This window comes from Platichthys flesus, chromosome 8 (genome assembly GCF_949316205.1).
Source record: "Platichthys flesus chromosome 8, fPlaFle2.1, whole genome shotgun sequence".
Taxonomy (NCBI): domain Eukaryota; kingdom Metazoa; phylum Chordata; class Actinopteri; order Pleuronectiformes; family Pleuronectidae; genus Platichthys; species Platichthys flesus.
The window spans coordinates 18,025,071-18,043,939 of record NC_084952.1 but is presented as its reverse complement, the minus strand read 5'-3'; the positions used below and the strand labels follow the sequence as shown (position 1 = coordinate 18,043,939).

Here is an 18,869-nt window from a genome sequence, read left to right as displayed (position 1 = left end):
AGAATAATCAAGATGTCTGTCCCTAATGTAGTGAGATCAGCTATCGAGACAGTATCTGAAGTCTATATTTCATCTAAAGGAGGAATGTGAGTTAAGCTGGTTGACGCCAGGCTAGAAAACCATCACAGGGTTGTACATCAGGCTAATGTAAGGTGACAAGGGTGTGAGCTTTACCCCACTTCTAAAAATATCTCCATACACCACTGGTCCCTGAGCTCCGTCCGTTCCATTAGCACATTCGATTGCTATGGCAGGTGAATGAGTGCATCAGCCTATTTATTTCTCAATGCCTTTTAGCATTACAGCACAGAATGTGGATAATGGTATAGTAAATGATGTAAACAAGAACAACTCTCAGTTGCCCACCGCCATAGAGATCGTGAATCGGTTTTCTGCCCCCACATCCGTGACCCCCTGCTCTGTTCTCATAGCCTCTGCTGATTGGCTGGCGTACGTGTTCCCTCAGTGGGGATGGTGTGAGCGGATGAGGGAGTCTGACTGGGAGAGAACACACGCTCTACCCACTGACGGATAAAAAAAGAGGTGCCTGGCATCTCAGTGTGAACCAGAGGAAGTTTGCACCCTCCAAAAGGCAAAAGCGAGTTTTGCGAGATTCACTGTAAACCTGCTACACAAGGCTAAATATAAACTAGAGGGAAAAATAAAGAAAAGCTCTGTAAGTCTTAGCATATTTTTGTTTTTTCATTTCAGTGAGTTTACGCACTGCTGCGCGTGTTGAGAATATGGTGCCTGTTGAGGGACCAGCCGCCGAGATTGGTGGGATCCAGTTCATAGCCTTGCAGAATGGCTGTCCTCTTCTCCCAAAGGATGAGGCTGGCACAGGACTCGTACTCATAGCCCACTGACACTATAAGAGAGAAAACACAGATAGAGACAAAGATATGGGAAACTGCATAAGATGATGAAACACAAAAAAAGAACCGTGAAAGAAACAATCCAGGAAGAGAACTTCACAGCACAGCCCTCGGAGTTCATTTAAATTGAGTAACGTGTGATACACAGTGAAGCTAGTTAGCACCTGTACTAAAGTTTGCACTCGCACCTAACAAACACTCTCACATGCTGCTAAATCAATTAAAAACCTTGTTAATTGGACAGATTGCCTGATGGGCATTTAAACCGTTGGGCCGCACTGGTTGCCACGGTTAAAACTCTGCTGGTGGCCCATGTGCTGACGGTAGGGTGGATTCTCATTCGATTTGTGTCAAATGCACAAGAAGGAAGAATGGGCTGAAACAAGGAGGACACTGTGTCCTGACAATTTCTGAGCATGTTTACATGCATGTGTACTTTAATACTCTATGTGTGTGTGCATGTGTGTGCGCTTGTGATCCTATGTGCCATGAGGAGAAGTGTGTTAACACATCAACTCCTAGTTGAGTCACAGCAGAGCGCTGTCGCCTGCACCTTTTCAGCTTCTAAAATGCATTTCACCTGCATTTGTGTCCTCGGTTAGCAGAATATAACCTAATCGTAAACCAGGTATAGGCTTCATTTTCTCGGGGGAATGTGAAATTACAGTCCCTCCTGGGTACCACCGGATCTTTGAGTGAAAGTAATTTTACAAACTGTACGCCCCTCGTGATTTTAGTCCACACTGAAGCCCCAGACGTCCACTGCGTCTGTGGCCTGACAGCAGTGTCTGGCTGACAGCATCTGTGAGCGACTGTGACGGCAGAGTGTAATAGCGCTGTGGCTCCCCTGGACTCCTGCTTGCTGCTCCAGTAGCTAACTGCTAACTCACCCTGATGGCTAATAACCCTTCACCACAGTTACGGCTGGCTGACTGAGCCACGCACAGCCCCCATGAAAAGTAGACGTCTGGAAAAGAAGCACTTAACTGGGGCTACGCTGCGTAGTGGATGGAGGCCAGGTTCCTTGTGTATTATCTCCCCCAAAATTCCTAATTATTGCTCGCTCCCTCTGACAGAGCCAGCGCTGCCTTACTTACTGGTAAAGTTTCTAATCTATTCAGTGAGGGCAGGGAAAAGAAATCGCAGCATCCTCCGCAAAGCAGCCTCTCCGACGTCCGTCCCTTCTACTCACCAACAGCTTCAGACAGCCCGTAGACCCTCTGTCCATATGCGTCGGTCTTATCCCAGATGTAGGTGTAGGCCAGGTTCGGTGAGGCGTGGAACCACTTCTGGAAGAGGTGGCCCTCCACTGCGACCATCAGGTGAACCTTCAGCAGCCCCATAGACACCACAGCTGGAGTCATGGTCACCTTGAGCAGGGAGCGGTAACCCTGCGTCCTGGAGCTTAGGTAGCACAGCTTCAGGGTTGTGCCAGGCACCTCGATCTGCTCATGCAGCACCTGGAAGACAAAGAGACGGAGATGACAGAAGAGAGGGATTAGGGGGGATTAGAGAGTGAGGGAGTAATGGGGGTCACGCTTCCACTGACGGCTGAAGGACAAAAAAAGGGGAAAAAAACAATAGAGGCAATAAAGAATGAGAGAAAGAGGGAGCGAGTGAGGGGAAAAGCTAAGGAAGGGAAAGAAGAAAGGAAAGAGAGCTACAGGAGACAGGCATACAGGAGAGCGGGAACACAGAGAGGTAACCACAGGGAAGATTAACCGGCTGCCAGAGGTCAGTGGTACTGCACCTGTGTCTCCGGTATGATGGGTTTCTCCCCTGGTTTGGAGCTGAAGAAGGAGGAGAGAGGGGATGCAATCACAAGAGGGTCAGGTCTGACGAAGCCGCTCAGGTCACAGCCCGGGATCGTGTTCTCTTCTGTCTTAAGCACCAGAGTGTCCATAGCATAAAACTGGCTCCAGGGCAGCCACACGGTGCGCTCCTGGCTCAGGAAGGGGGCGCGCTCGAACCGCAGAGTCAGTGATGCACCGCCGTTTGCTATCAGGTCAAACCTGGAGGGGATTTGAAAGAAGAGGATGGGAATGAGGTACAGGTGGGTAGGGAGTGTGTTGTTGGTGGAAGGATTGTTATTTTGGCCTCATACTCTGTCAATGTTTTTCTTTGTCTAACACAGTGTTTACCCCACTGGTTTCGAAATAATTCAACGACAAAAACACCTGGAATTAATATTTCAACATTATGGTACAACAAACTTTTACAACACATACTTAGACAAGAGTCCAAGGCCTGAAACATGAACACAACAATGCCCGAACATAGACAGGAATAGGATTTCATTTACAGCAGATGTTCTTCTTTACTCTCATGGTGAGCTGTGGGTTAATGATGAGTATAAAAAATACACAGGTTCACATTTCTTACGAGAAATGGCCAGAGCTTTGGAAGTGCTGTGGCCAAGAACCTCTAACAAGTGAAAGCAAAGAGTAAAGAAGAAGGTCAGGCAAGGACATCAGAACATGCTCACAAGTCTGAGAAACTAGTGAGTATCCGCCCCCTGAAATATGAAGCCTATTAAATGTTACTGGAAGTTCAGATGGTTCAGCATCAGCTCGACCTAACTGGAAGAAAAACTACCTGCAAAAAGAAAGCACTGGTGAAAAGGGTGAGGAGTGTAGGAGTGCTTAAAGAACCTGAGACAGGAAACACAGAAAGCGCACATTTAATGAGCAGAGGTCAGGCTGAGGAACCAATGAATCAGTTTTTGGCAATAACATGTTCCAGGTGTCAGCCAAACCTAAATTCAATTTAACTTGTATAGGGAGGAGAATTGGACAAAAAAAGTCAAATTAAAGCAGCCGACAAACTAAAACTCCTGGAAGTCCTGGAGGAGAAACAGAAAACATGTCAGAAGGGTTAAACCAAAGGTATTAAAACACGGATGTAAAAGCAAAGGATTATGGGGCTTACTTTTGTATGAAGTGTTTATTGAATGGCCATTGTATTTTGGTAGTTTGGGCATCTTATGTTCATTGAATCAAACAAATTAAAATCTAATCTGATGTAAAACAATAAATATATTTAACATTAATTGCACGGATATATTTCATTCAATAAATAGCTTTAAGATACATTTTTCCAAATATACCTCAGCCAAGCAGAATGTAACAGTCTTTTTATATTGGTTTCATAAGGGGACTGTTGGGCCTTGGCGGAGGTGTATATTGTATGCTTTTTAAAAGTTTTTACTTTCACTCATACTTTTATTTAAAATCCCCTTTTGTTTCCTGCTGCAACAACATCTTAGATTCATCTTGGGATCATTAAACATTAACGTTTCCTAATCTAATCTGATCTAATCCAATCTAATCTAATCTAATCTAACCTAATCTAATCTAATTATACAGTCTAGGTGGGGAGGTAGTCTCAGCAAGGCGGGCTGAGTAGCTGATGTACATACATTCCATCCTGCCGTGTCAGCGTGTATCCGTATTGAGGGTTGTTGACAAAAGACACGTTCACCCCCACCAGAGGGGTTCCATCTGTCGTCAACACCTGACCCCGGATTAGAGACGCCAAGCTGGAAGAGGACAGAGAAGACAAGAGTGACGGAGCGATAGTAAATCCATCAGCCCAATCTTCCTAACCATCAATCATCTGGTTTGATTAATCTCGCCGGCTTTCAATCATCCAATTCCCCCCATTCATCTCTTGCTCTAGTCTTCCACCACTCATTAATTAGAAACAATCAGCAACCCACACCATCCAGATTAGCTCACGTCAATCATGTAAACAAAGCATGTCGATATAGATGGGCATGTGTGTGTGTGTGTGTGTGTGTGTGTGTGTGTGTGTGTGTGTAAGCACCCTAGCTGATGCACAAAGAACAAAATGTAAATGTTTCAGAGCTCCTTCATCATGACTTTGATGAGTTATTTCCTTTGAAACATCTGATGGCTTCGTGTGTAAATGTATGCAGACAAGAATCAGCACCATGGACAGTGATTCACAGTTCCTCTGGATCTATGGGGGAATCTTGGCTTGGTCTGCCTTTGGCTCTGGGATTTGTTAAGGTCTTGGCTGCCTCCAGTGAATCTGAAGTCTGTTTGATATTTGCGATCTATTTTTCACAGCATGCATTTATTCAAATAAATGTCAAACCGTCTAAGAACATCAATGTGTTCATCTCACAGGCCAGTGTGATGTATTTTTTGTAGTTTCCGACAAATACAATGAAAAAAACGCAAAAAACTGCGGAAATTCAAGAAAGACAGTTTCTATCCTACCTCACTGTATCTATAACAACTTTTTGATATATGTTGGAAACATAAAAAATATGATGTCTGGGTGTATTCTTGTATAAAAAACCCTGTCTTTACTTTTCATATAAAATAATACTAATAATATTTATTTTATGATTCACCCTGCACTCACTGATATAAACATATATTTAATTTATCTCATGAAATGGAAAAGAAACGATGGGTAAAAAGTGTGAGCGTAACGATCATTAGTTTCAGTCCCAATTATTATTCCTTCTCCTGTTCTCTGTTTAAGTATCATAAGTGGAAAATGTGACTTTATTTTGAAAAGCTGTAACTCTGCTGCTGTCAGAATCCTTCAGGTTATGGTCTAATGACGCATCTGACTCTGGTTGTCTTGGATACCAGTGGTTGCATGGATATTAATAGTGTGTGATTACAGGCCTCTGGTCACGTGTGTGTGTTTCTTGCTATACCTGGAGTTGAACGGGTTTTCCCCAGGGATGGTGTGGGTGCTGTCCCGCCCCACCAGCATTTTGACGCGGTCATAGAAGGAGCGGACGTGCGGCTGGGCCACCGAGCTCTGCTGGATGACTTGCAGTGGGTCCCGGGAGCCGCGGCACAGTGGGCTGTTCTGACAGGGACTCTGGATGCAGCAGTCTGGGTCCATGCAGTCCGTGAGTCCGTCTGATAGAGGAGGGAGAGTGCAATTATGAGGTGGAGGTACAGGAGCAACGAGGAATACAAAATACCCCCCCCCCCCCCCCCCCCCCGCTTCTTCCCCTCTGGATGTAATCTGTGCTTCGTTCACAAAGAGAAGTTTAATTTTGCTGTCCGCGGTGAGGGCTGCCTCTCATGAGACCTTTATCTTAATTCTATTTCTTGTTTTAATTCATTATTTTTCCTCTATCTCCCTTCACTCCATTCAGAAGCAAAAACTTTTGCAGGTGGTTTTCCTCAGCGATGGGCTGCTTCACACCAAACTCCCTCCAGCTTCCTCCAGCTCCCCTCAACTCACCTCCTTCGTTGTCCTTGTTGTCAGCGCAGGAGGTCTCCATGGCGACGCTGCAGCCGGGGCCCCTCCAGCCCGTCTGGCATTCACAGTGCCAGCTCTGCTGTCCCATGGTGCACTGGCCGTTCCCATTACACAAGTTGGGACAGCCGTCTGCCAGGAGAGGACAGGAGGAGAGGGGAGCAAGAGGGGGGAGATGATGGGACCGTGATTCTTGTTTGTTTTACCATCACTGATACACAGATGAGCACATTCAAACACAAACACAAACACACTCTCATATGGTTGATTGACCAATGAGCCTCACTCAATTGAATAAGCACGTGAAGCATATTGTTAAGTATTGATTGTTCAAGGATCAATTTGATAAAGCAAGTCAATTTTCATAGACACCTTCCCATTTGTATGTCTCTACACATGTAGGGTGGCTGCTAAAACATGTGTGTGTGTGTCTCCGTGTGTGTGTGTGTGTGTGGAGAGAGGTGAATAGATCATTTAATTCACTTACTTGATAAAGCTCCACCTGATCATCACTCTCTCTCTCTCTCTCTCTCTCTCCCTCTCCCTTACTCACTTTTCAGTGTAGATAATGGGATTCTGATGGCCTCCGAGTAATGCTTTCTCATGAGAGAATGAGATTATGTTCGATGTAGAGTGTGTGTGTGTGTGTGTGCAGTAGCAGTCTATGAACTAATAAACCTTCATTTGAGCTATATGCAAAAATGTATATCATAATCTATGGCCGTGGAGCCAAGTAAGTTCTAGAACTCCCAAAGCAAACCAACCTTCAACCTACAAGTGACTTAAAGGCAAAAGAAACTAGAACATATTTGAGCCTGATGAAACGTAAGTCTAATAAAAACAGCTAAAATCGATTTTACGAAGGGTCTGGGACTATTTTGGGACCGGGAAAAGTGATTTCTTGGAGTTTCCAGTCAACCAAGAGTTGACTAGAGTCGCTATCATCTATCATCGATCCATTTCAATTTGCATTCATGCTCATACAATAGTACCCATCAATATGTTTCTTTCAAGGCCTTTAACTCAGGGGCGGATCAAGGATAATTCTAAATAAGGGGCCACAATTTACAGGGGGTGCAATTATACGTTCAACATCCACTCTCAGCAAGGTTAAAACGTTTCATCTGTATTGTTCCTATTGTTAGTAGGTGACTACTTTATTTTGAAAAAACAAGGACTTCTGACAACACAGGTGCACCTCAAGGGCTGATTTCAGCTGGGGACCTTGTCCCCATCCCTGGATCCGCCCCTGCTTTAAATCCTAGCCTGGCTTTACCCTGTAACGCTCTATATCAAACCTCCCTGGCTCTGATCTAAGATTTTGTGCTTGCCACATCATAATGCATCAGGAAGTGGAGGGAAAAAGCCATGATGACAATGACAATGTTTTCTCCAGCAGCACAAGGAGCCCAAAACAAACTTGTCACAGGGATTTTCTCTTCAATAAATGCGAGAGCGGGGTGTGACACTCTTAAGTCTACCCACGGGAGAAGGAGGCAAAGACAGGGTTGACGGATAAAACAATATGTGCATGCACGCAAAGGCACTTAGCCACAAACACACACCCGTCGCAACGCACCCGGGGGATATGACCTGACATTTCTCACTCGGCTGTAGTGCGCCGACACAGAGCGAGGAAGGACAAAAAAATAAATAAGAACCTCAGACAGAGATTATGAATATGAAACGCTTCTCATCGAGTCCTGCTCAATAGATTAATGAACATATTTTCACTCAAGTTGCACTGTAGTATTTTGCCCTCTAACAAATCGCTGCATCAATACAGCCATGCATCATGAATACAAATAGTGCAATCTAAACTGTGGCAGCGGCTGAATTAACAGGCATTTCTCCCCAATTGGCATTTCATCATATGTCTCAACCACCAGCCGACGAGGGAAAGTCAACAAAGGACTTTAAAAAGGGACAGTGCGCCATCTTGTTTGAACTCCCAAGAAGAGAGAGAGAGAGAGAGAGAGAGAGAGAGAGAGAGAGAAAGCGGGGTGGGGGTGGAGAAGCTTAACCAAGTTTTTCAGCTCAACAAGAGGAATCAAATCAAAGGTTTTTAGCTTTAATTATTACCATTTTCTGCATCAGGGGACTGCTCATGACACTGTATTAACAGTCGAGCTGGAATAGATTGTCCCCAAGTATCGAGCTGGGGGAACAAAGGCAGTTAGCGGTGATTGCCTGTTAAATGGAGTTGCCATTTAAAGCAGCCAAATACTTATGAAGCACCCGGACAGGACAATCCATAGTGGGCATTGATCGGCTTGCCTGGGCAGGCCGGCACGAGGCTCCTCTCTCTTTAATGCCAGCGCCCAGTCGATACCCCCTCATACTAACAAGAATAAAGTGGGATTTCAGAAACCATTAAGTCCACCCTCCTCACTAATGTAGTTGGACTCTGATGAAATCCCCTTAAAAAGGAGGAGAAATTGCCTTGGGTTATGGGTCAGCACACCCTCTCTTGTGCGGTGAGCGGCGTGTGTGTGTGTGTGCGTGCGTGCTTATGTGTGTATGGGTGTGGGTGTTGGGGTATATGCCTGTATAGAGAACGATATTGTGTGAGACTCCGGGGAAGGAGTGAGAAAGCGATAGAGAGACAGAAAGAATGAGAACAAAGTCTGTAAGCGAAACTAAGTCGAGGCATTGTACTCAAAAGTTCCACCATTCTCTCTACTCCCCGTTTCCAGCTCTAAAAGGTCAAAAAGGAAAGGTCACAGCCATAAATCCGAGACCGCTGCTTATAGATGGACTGGATAACTGCGCTCTCTCTCGGATCAACCTCCGCTTCTCCATATTCTTCAGACGCTACCTGAGGAATAACATTGATTACTTTGCTCCACATCTTCTTTACACTGTCTCTCTGCTTCCCCATTGATTCCATCTGTTCGTCTTTATCCTCGCCCTCCGTCTCGTGCTACCTCTTTTAACCCTGTGATTTAACTTTTTCTCTAGGTGGGCTCTTCAAAAAAAAAACAATGAGCATTATTCCATTAAGCTGCGGGGGTGAGAGGAAAGTGTCGACGGTGCTCCAGGGACCTGTACTGTCAGCCAATCGGTGCTGCTCCGTGTAGCCCCACAGCGGTTCAGCTGGGGGGTGAAATATTAAGCAATCTTGTGATACAACTCATCCTGGACCTGCACCCTTGTCTGTTTGCGTCAGTGTCTCAACCCTGATCCATGACTCAATTTATCTTTGTGTGATCTGACTAAGCTGTTTGGTTGTTACATTTTCTCTTGGCTTAGGTTGTCGGGGATAGGTTTGATAAAAAAAAAGAAAGATCTGGAATTAATGCGGTATGCTCGCTGAGTCACTGACACACACACAGCCATACACACACAAACAGAAGCTCACAAAATAAATTTATTAGCCACTCTATCATGGCTGTTGCAACAAATACCCAAATGTAAACACACACACACTCTGTATTTCTGACACCACATTAAGGCCTCGCATCAGTGGCCTATGAAATTCACCAATTACAGTACCTCAAAAGTTCTTTACGGCTTTCAGCATTTTCTCCTCGTGTGAAACAGATGTTTACACCGTACATGACTAGAATACCTGAGCAGAGTTATGTGTTTTGTGATTCCACATTAAAAAATATGGAGAGGAACACGCACGCACGCACATGCACATCCACACGTTCACAGCACAGCCCTGCTACACCGTTGATGCCACACTAAGGCTCTACGATACCCCACGACACATCTAGGCTCAATGACAGCTCACCCCCGCTGTGGTGCACCGCCCTGAACGGCAGTGCACGACATGCAGGAAGTTATCATTGAGGCTGACGCCCCCTAATCTACGGACAGATAGCACCACAGAGTCTACAGAGCCAAGCCAGGCCAAGGAACCCACAGAATGCAGCAGCTAGCTTCTACCACCACAGGCTAGGAAACAAAACACCAGAGTCAAGATACGGTACCTGCTTTGTCAACCATGCTCCCATGGTCTGCAGTGGGAGAAAACGTGCAGAAGGTAAGAGATGGGGAGAGAATGTTTTTCTTTGCTGTAAATAAATGCAAGCAACATCATGCATAGCTGAAATGAACAACAGGCAGGCTGAGATAAGCTATGCACTGGGAGTGTCTGATGCCGGTGAAATGTTCTTAGCAGCATCTAAGGCGTGACAACGCTTTCATCTCGGGCTGATGTTACAGTCAAAGCTGCCCTACTTTCTAATGGGGGGGGGGATCATAATCTCTTGTTCCCCGCTGCATATGTATGTGCTGGCATGCGTGCACATGTATGAATATGCGTTGTTAGTGCACTTTTGTGTTTTTGTTTGTGTATCATATTGCAGTCACAGTGCTTGTGGTGACAGAGAAATGAGACATTGTGTCTCAATGCGCTCCGGGTGAATCAAAGGAATCTAGCACTCATCCATCCAACGTGACAGTGATGTCAATATGAGACTGTGGCTGACATAAAAAGTCACACACACACACACACACACACACACACACACACACACACACACACACACACACACACACACACACACACACACACACACACACACACACACACACACACACACACACACACACACACACACACACACACACACACACACACAAGCACAACTGCGTGCATGCACACATACACAAACATTGTAAGGGAGCTATTTTTTGATCAAAGTGAGGTGAAGAGTTTTGCCTTTCATCACGTAACTTTGGTCTTTCAAAGGCCGGAGAAACTAAGATTCCTGGAGTCTTGCAGTTGAGAGGCAACCTAACAGAAGCTAAATCTTGCTCTTTTGTAATCCTCCCACCCCCACTTCAAAGAAGTTTGCTCCTCTCCTCTCTGTTCGCCCGCCTCCTATCAACCCTTCTCTTCAATCCCCTGAGGTCCTCCCTTTTGCCTCCACTCCTCAGGTCCAGATTTCTCTTACAAAGTGGAAAGGAGCTGCCAGTTGAGGCAGACTTGGTGCTGGTGTTTCTGTGCACACCCACATGCTGACACGCAGACACACAACAAACACACACACCTCCACACAAACACACGCACACACACATAAACAGAGAGGTTACTTACCAATGGTGCAGTGCTCTCCGTTCCAGCCTTGGTGACACTGGCACTTTCCGTCCTTGCAGGACCCGTGTTTGATGCAGAGGGGGTTGCACACGCGCTGGTCACAGCCGGAGCCGGTCCAGCTCTCCTCACAGCGACATGTGCCGCCCATGCACACTCCATGAGTCCCGCAGTCAACGGAACAAACCTCTGAAGGAAGTCAGAACAAACACGGTCACGAACAACATTTCTGGACTTGAAGGTGGATGTGTATTGTAGGTTTATAATTACTACTGCAGTGCCTGTTTTAATTCCTCCTGTATGAATGCGAAGGAGATTCTTTTGAACAATTCAACAATATGATGTTCCTTTTTATTGTTTGTGTGCTGAACTTTGTGTTCATCCTGGTGTATCCGCAATGAATAGTTTTCAGTCAAAGTTTTCAGAAAATATTCAAGTTTGAACGATTTTATAACAATAATGCTAATGATAATGATACTAATTCTAATAATAATGCAAACAATAATAACTAATACCTTAATTTGTTAAACATTTTTCATCACAAAGTACCAAGTGCTGCACATTAAGAACACAAATGGTTCAAATACAGGAGGAAGTACATGAATAAAAGTCATAAAAGTAATAATAATAATATTAATAGAAATAATAACCTAACAGCCAAAGCAAAGTCAGGAATATGCCTTCCAACAAAAGTATGAGTCTTTGTAGTTAGCACTGATTTGCCGGTCAAAAGAAGCCTGGAAAAGTTTTTAGATGTCTGGGCTTCATTTATTTGCTGTTTCACGAGGAAATGACAATATTTCAAAGTTAAGCAGGCTCTGACTAGATGTGGAAATTTATTCACTGAAGTGCCACTTAAAAATGGTGACGTGTTAACAGAAGCCTAAAAACGATTAAACCTAATTCATTTTCGGTTTAAATCTGTGAATAGAGTGTTCGATCTCATCCCATGTGACAGCGAACATATTATCCTGGCAAGTGCAAAAGAGACAAAGAAAAATCAAACCCACTAAACTGCACTAAATACAATTCTCCACCATGCACCTTCAGTTAAGATCAGTGAAAGGAGTTTTGCGACGGCTGGGTTTATTTGCCGAGGCTCCATTACAGTCACTGTGATTCTCAGATATTGCAGCCGGAGACGGTGCATGTGGTGAGATGTGACAATCGCGCTCGTGTGCTCAGGACACCCCGGCGTGCGGTGAATTTAGTATGTACAGATGTTTTGATAAACACTTGCCGGGGTATCCTGCGGGGAGGAACAATGTTTTCTTTATTAAAGCCGAGCGTCGCTTCTCTCGTAACAAATGCTGGCGCTCTGTTTGTGATCCTGAGAGGCGAGCGCGTCTCGGGCTGGCACGGTGGAGGTTGCCGTCTCTCTCACAGAGGTGGCTTTATTTTATTGAGATGAAAAACTGTGGAAGTTGAGTATTTTTTATTACAAAAGGCTTTTAAACATGGATCCAGCTACTTTAACAACCAATATCTCATGTCTTTTTTTTTAAACTCCATCCCCGGGCGAAGCCAAGCATTATGAATCTCATGCGCGGGAATTGACTCCAGACTCCAATCTTCCTTTTGTCTTGCACATCCACACTTAAGTGCCTTCACTGGATGATTGTAAGAGTCAATATCCACAATGCTAACACCCCTCCAACATTCATGTTGTCATTGAGTTTCTCTAAGATCTAAATCTCTCCCTTGCATTTGCTTCCAGTACAATACAGAATTAACTTCAATGTGCTGCTAATAATAATCTATGAAGCCCATAATAGTCCCTGGTACATTTCTTATATGCTAACAGCCTGGAGACCATTTGGACCTTTCAGGTTATTATGTAATGGTCTTTCAACTGTTGATACGGGGAGGAGGCTTTTACTGGAATTATCTCATGACCTGAGATCTGTCTTTTGAGCTGCTTTCTTAGTTGTTCTGTACATATGCAGGTGTGTGTGTGTGTGTGGGTGTGTGTAGGTGAGTGAGTGTGTGTGTGGGTCTGAGTTTGTTTTCTTTCCAGCCCACTGGATGCATTGGTTTATTGTGTTTTTTCTGGATGGTTTGCTTATTTTTTCTTCTATTTTTGTTATCGGGGCTGCAGCAACTTGTACCTTTTATTATCTTGAGTTTGCTGTTATGTAAAGCCCATTGAAATGAAAATGAAATATACCAAAAAGTGCATTGCAGTGCATTTGGCCCCTGATATTCATAAAAACCTGTCATAACGATGCTGCCACTGTAAGTAAGTACGTTTGGAGATTTGGAGATTTCTTCCAAGCCCAGTTAGAAAAATACAGCAGTGTGAAATAAAACACATTTATAGGGACCACAAAATATATTTATGGGTGGTCAGTCTTAGGCTACATTTATACTATTACGTTTTCACAGTAGCAATTCTGCTAATGATATGCCTGGCGTTAACATTACTGGAGCCATAAAAAGTCTTTCCGGTCACGACATAGCCTTTTCTGATTCGTCGAGCTATCACATTACAACCTTCCCTGAGCATTCGCCTCGGCTGTTTTCTATCTGAAATGTAGTATTATAGATACAGGCCTATTCTCTTTATTAAACCCCAAACTCCATCTTTACTCGTGTTTTACTCTTACAGGCGAACCATCAGTTGTGAAGTTGTACTGACCCATGGAGCAGTCAGGTCCCATCCAGTTGGGGTCACAGCTGCACAGCCCAGTGTCTGGTATGAAGGCCCCGTGGCCGTGGCACTGGTCTGGGCACTGGGCCCTGGGCAACTCGCAGTGCAGCCCTCCCCATCCCGGCTTACAGTGGCACTCCCCATTCACACAGATGCCGTTGTTGGAACACGTCGGATCCAGGCAATTGACTGCATTAAACCAGGAACGCACCAAGAAAACACCATGGAGAAAAACAAAAACGAACAAAGACATTAGAAGCAAATTAAATAACAGTTTTCTTCTGTATTAAATAAAGAACGAGATGTGACAGAGGACACATTTTCATTCTTTGTGTGCACAAAGAGATAACGAAATGAAGGAAAAACATTACCGGACATTACTAAGGCAGTTAAAGCGCACAATAATGACAAGCTCCAGCATCTAATTGGGGCATGTGTTCCCATTCTGAAAGAGGAGCGAGGCCTCGCTGACACATTCAATGTTGTGTGAGCGGTCGGCCTCCGTGCGCGGCTGCGTGGACATTTGTGCGTATGTGCTAATACATGGGGGAGAATGTGACACTGTCAGTCTGCCAGGTTGACAGGCAGCTCTGAGTCCGAGCAGTGAGTGAAAACCAATTTGACAAATTACCTCCTCCTCGCAAAGCGCCCACCCGCCCGCCCCTCCTCATGCCTCCTGTCATTGCTCTGTCCCGCTCTATCGCTCTCGCACCTCGTCCTCCACTCCCCCCCCTCCCCCCCTCGCAGACATGACTGACCCCGCTGCACCTTTTAGGACACGAGCGTTCATAAAAAGCACACGCTCGCACAAGACCCCGGCCCCCCGTTTCTGTTTGCCTGGCAGAAACGGCAGATCACAGCCATCGATTTTCATGTCGCCGGCACTCCAGGTAAGTTGTTTGAGGGACTCGGCTGTGATGAATATCAGATTTGAGACCAGAGGAGGAGGGAGGGGGGTACAAATTGAATGGGAGGGGGGGGGGTGGAGAGAGAGAGAGAGAGAGAGTGAGAGGGGGGGAAAAAGACGAGCAGGAGAGAAACTGCTGACGTTGTTCTCCGGCCCTGAGTCTTCACTTCCTTCTGTCACTCTGATACTTTTTTTTTCCTTTTTTCTCTTTCATCACCCCTGACTCTCTTTTCGCTCTTTTCTTCATACATATTTACCTCCTGACCCCCGACCTTCCCCGCCTCTCTCTTTCTCTCTCGCTCTCTCCATCTTGCTGATCCTTCTTAACGAGGATCAATGGAAGCGATTTCATCCCTTAATAAAATCTCTGATGTGTTCGGCCGCGGCATCATACTTCATCTGAGCATGCGGAGGAGACGGCAGGCCCTCACTCAGGGTGAGATTATGCTGTGATGAGCTCTCTGACAGGGGAGTTAGAAGGGCGTGTGTGTTTGTACCTGAGATTGTGTGTGTTTGCGCGTGTGTATGCGCGTTTGTTGTACTGAAAACAAGAACAAGAAAACGACTGACACATCAAACCATCACACATCTTTGGGGGATCACCACACCATTAACTCTTCTGCTCTCACCCTCTGCACAGCTCTGCCCTTTGTAGCCAATGGAGCACACGCAGTTGCCGTCGGTGCAGGTGCCGTGGCCGCTGCAAAGAGGGTCGATGCACTGCGTGATGGGGACGTCACACTCGGGCCCCTTCCAGCCGCTGTAACACACACAGGAGCCCTTGTCGTATTGGCCGTTGCCACTGCAGAGTACCGGGCACGCCGCTGGAGGAAAGAGAGAAAGAGAAGAGGAAAAAAGATAAAAACATTGGCAGGCTTCTTGGAGATTTTCAGTGAAAAAAAAGCCAAGGTGCCCACGCACGCGAACGCTGACCCGCCTAACACGTGAGCATTCAGGTGGGTGAATTGAGTGGTAAGGGTCTGGCGAGTGGCAATGACACGGAGAGTAATTACAGGCAAGGGTAACTAAACTATTCATCAAAGCAGTCTATCCCAGGTGAGCCAAGGAGGCGTTAGCTCGGGGAGCTGCCATTCATCATCACTCATCTTGTCTCAGCTCCACCTAAGGCCACACGCCGTCTCACCGCTCTTAATCCTGCCTCCGCCTTTCAGCACGGAGCCGAAACCGAACCTGTCGGCGTCGTCTCTTTCTCGTCTAATTAGACGAGAAAGAGACGAAGCCGACTTTTTTCCGGCGGAAGGAACTCATACCTTTGGAGCAGTCCATGCCGTGGAATCCGGGGAAGCAGTGACACACACCAGAATTACACTCTCCGTTGCCATGGCAATTGCGCGGGCACTCCTGCACCGAATCTGTGAAGAAGACAGAGAGGGAGAGAGAGAGGGGGGGGAGTGAGAGTTTGATGGCAAGCATCAAAGCGTTCGATTAAATCATTGGCACCGTTCACTCTTTAAGATGCTACAAATCGTGTCGAGGCGCTCCGAGTCGCGCCGTCACAAAGACATCAAAGGCAAATGCCCTCGTTCAAGATTCCACGCGATTCCTCTCAGTGCACTTTTCATAGTGCGGGGAGAATGCGTTTTGAATCAGCCGGTTCCTTCAGATGGTATCACCGCATATCTAACATTCCCCTGCACGCTGTGTCAGAAATAAGAGTCTAGCCCCCTGCTCTACACCAACCTCCTCCGACCCTGCTGCTCGGAGTCTCTTCATTCTTACTTTAGTTGTTTACGGCTGAATCTGGTCCCACTGAGTTTATTAATACTTCATCCACATGTGGTTGTTTGGCGGAACTTGGCAGGTTTTAGCCGGAGTGCGTTTCTGCTTGTGTGACCCCAGTGCAAACAGTTTGGTGGGAGGAATGAGGGTCAATGCCGGCGGCTGAGGACACATTTTTTGGATTTTGAACTTTCCTCTTTTCCCAGCTTCCACTCCTCTCCACATCATTACTCAGCCTATCCACACTGCCTTCCTCTCCTCACGCCCCCTCCCCCCGATTCGCTGTCCTCAGCCATTTACCTCCCAAATCTCATCCCCTCGTCTCTCCCTCTTACCCTAATGCATCCCCTCTCTTTCACTCCCCTCTTCAGCGCCTCGTCCTTCACTCCACTTCACTTCACTTCATTCTGGCTTTGCCCCCCGCCATTATTTTCTTCCCTCCTGCTCCCTCCTTGACTTCTCACTCTAATTCTGCCTTTGCAGCCTCTGCCTCTCCTTCTTCCGCACCTCTCCTACTGAAACCTCTACTGCCAGATATTGACATTGAAGGGTTCCTTCAAACTACTTGACTCCTTCTATCCATCCCCCCACTTGTACTCAGGTTTGTGTCTCTGGAATTATTTGCGCCGCTGTTCCGGCTCCTAAATACACCAAGTTTGCAGGGTTGTTGTAGCATTTTTTTATTGTGGATACGCTCCATTTGTACATGTGGTGCAGACGGATCCTGTTCACACGTGCACTTGCACCATGGAAGTGATTCTAAACTCTCCAATATAAAAAGCTGTGTTTTGTTTTTGGACTTCACATTCTCCACTTGTCCTGCTACGCTTTTGGCAAACACCAGATTGTTAAACTCACCAAGCGGTCCTGCCTACTTGACAATGTTACTATAGTTGTGTGGAGAGTGGCAACATTGTGCACATGCTGCTGGTGTGATTTTCACCCTGTGAATGTGCAAAGTCTTAGTCAAGTTGAACAAAATAAATCTTTGACGTAAATGCTACTATGTTCCTTTTAAAAGGGAAAGCACCCAATTAATGTATTAAAGTCTCTCTACAGATATTAAGGAATAACTTAAAAGTGCTCCATCCTGAAACAGAACTTTTGCACTGATGTCGGACCTATAACTGTCCTCTCTGTATAAATCATGGCCCCCTCTATGGCCCCCTCTATGGCCCTCTCTATGGCCCCCTCTATGGCCCCTGGTTGAGACAAATCCTAGATCTGCAACTGCACGGTGGGTATAACATGGTTTCGACCTGTTACAAGTTAAACTTAAGACTTTTTAAGACCATCTCACAGTTTTTGCCTCTCCCTCACCCATGATGTTTGTGCTGAAGGAGACCATCTCTCTTTCCCGGCCGTCGTTGTAGAAGGCCAGGTGCCAGGCGCCGGCATCCAGGTACTGGACAAACACCGCCTCATTAAGGACCACGGTTTGGATGCTCCTCCTCTCCCGTGGAGACTCCACCACGCTCCACTTCTCCTTCCCGTCCAGCCGCTCCATATAGTCATACTGATGGAGAAAGAGTGAGAGAAAGTTGAACGGGAGTGCAAGTATGAAGTGTATGATTCATTGATGAAGTGCTGTTCCGGCACTTCTTCACACTGCGAAAAATGACCCACAGTTGTGTGTACAGGAAGATTTAAAGATGGAGGGAAGGAAGTGCGGCTGGAAATTGCCGGGGAAGCATGAAGAATGCAACAGACAGAACCCCTCGACTCAGACAGTCATTCTCCGAAGACACATTCAGACGTGCTGCTGCTGCTGCAGTGCCACAGCCTCAGCTGCCGTCTCTTTACCAGGTCAGGCAGTGAAACAGTTATCTCTGTGCAATTATCCTCTTCTACAAATCAAATCCACTGTTAATTGAGTAGTTTCCAATTAATAAGAGGCACTAAAACTTACATTACTGTGAAATTAAATTAAGTATAAATCACTGCCTGAATTCGTTTTATTCAAACATCTATTACAATAAGTCACAAGTGGATTTTAGGATATTTCTTGAAATGAATGGTTCATTTTGTGGAGAATTTTCCATGATTAAAATGATAATTCTGTGGAAAGATCATTCCCCTGCAAGTCTTTCACTTGCCAGATTTTACCTGTGCATGTGACGGAGGCAGGCCCTTGCGAATGTACACTCCAAACAGGGCGTCCTTGCCCAAGGATATGTTGAACTTGAGGAACTGGGGTTGGCTGAGGTGCAGCAGCGACCTCCAGAACACCCCCGGAGGCACCTCTTGAGTCACCCGCCTCCCGACCTCAATGTTGCCCGTGTCTATGCTGCTGTTTCGGCCTGCCCACGGTCCTGGAACGAGGGGAAAAGAAACTGTATAATCTGTGATTATATGCATCGATTGTCAGAGTCAATAGTTAATCATCACAGTTTACTG

At 45.9% G+C, this 18,869-nt stretch overlaps 1 protein-coding gene across 1 annotated transcript in view; it reads right to left on the bottom strand.

Annotated features, from left to right (window-relative positions):
• tenm2a (teneurin transmembrane protein 2a) overlaps positions 1-18,869 on the bottom strand; it is a 102,968-nt gene that overhangs the window by 13,662 nt on the left and 70,437 nt on the right. The window contains exons 6-17 of the mRNA XM_062394358.1: positions 18,579-18,805; positions 17,793-17,988; positions 16,004-16,105; positions 15,362-15,556; positions 13,814-14,014; positions 11,179-11,364; positions 6,114-6,260; positions 5,572-5,782; positions 4,294-4,413; positions 2,626-2,887; positions 2,068-2,335; positions 725-868 (exon numbers count right to left, since the gene is read on the bottom strand). Coding sequence (XP_062250342.1) covers positions 725-868; positions 2,068-2,335; positions 2,626-2,887; positions 4,294-4,413; positions 5,572-5,782; positions 6,114-6,260; positions 11,179-11,364; positions 13,814-14,014; positions 15,362-15,556; positions 16,004-16,105; positions 17,793-17,988; positions 18,579-18,805 — 2,259 coding nt within the window. The remainder of the gene's footprint in view (positions 1-724; positions 869-2,067; positions 2,336-2,625; positions 2,888-4,293; positions 4,414-5,571; positions 5,783-6,113; positions 6,261-11,178; positions 11,365-13,813; positions 14,015-15,361; positions 15,557-16,003; positions 16,106-17,792; positions 17,989-18,578; positions 18,806-18,869) is intronic.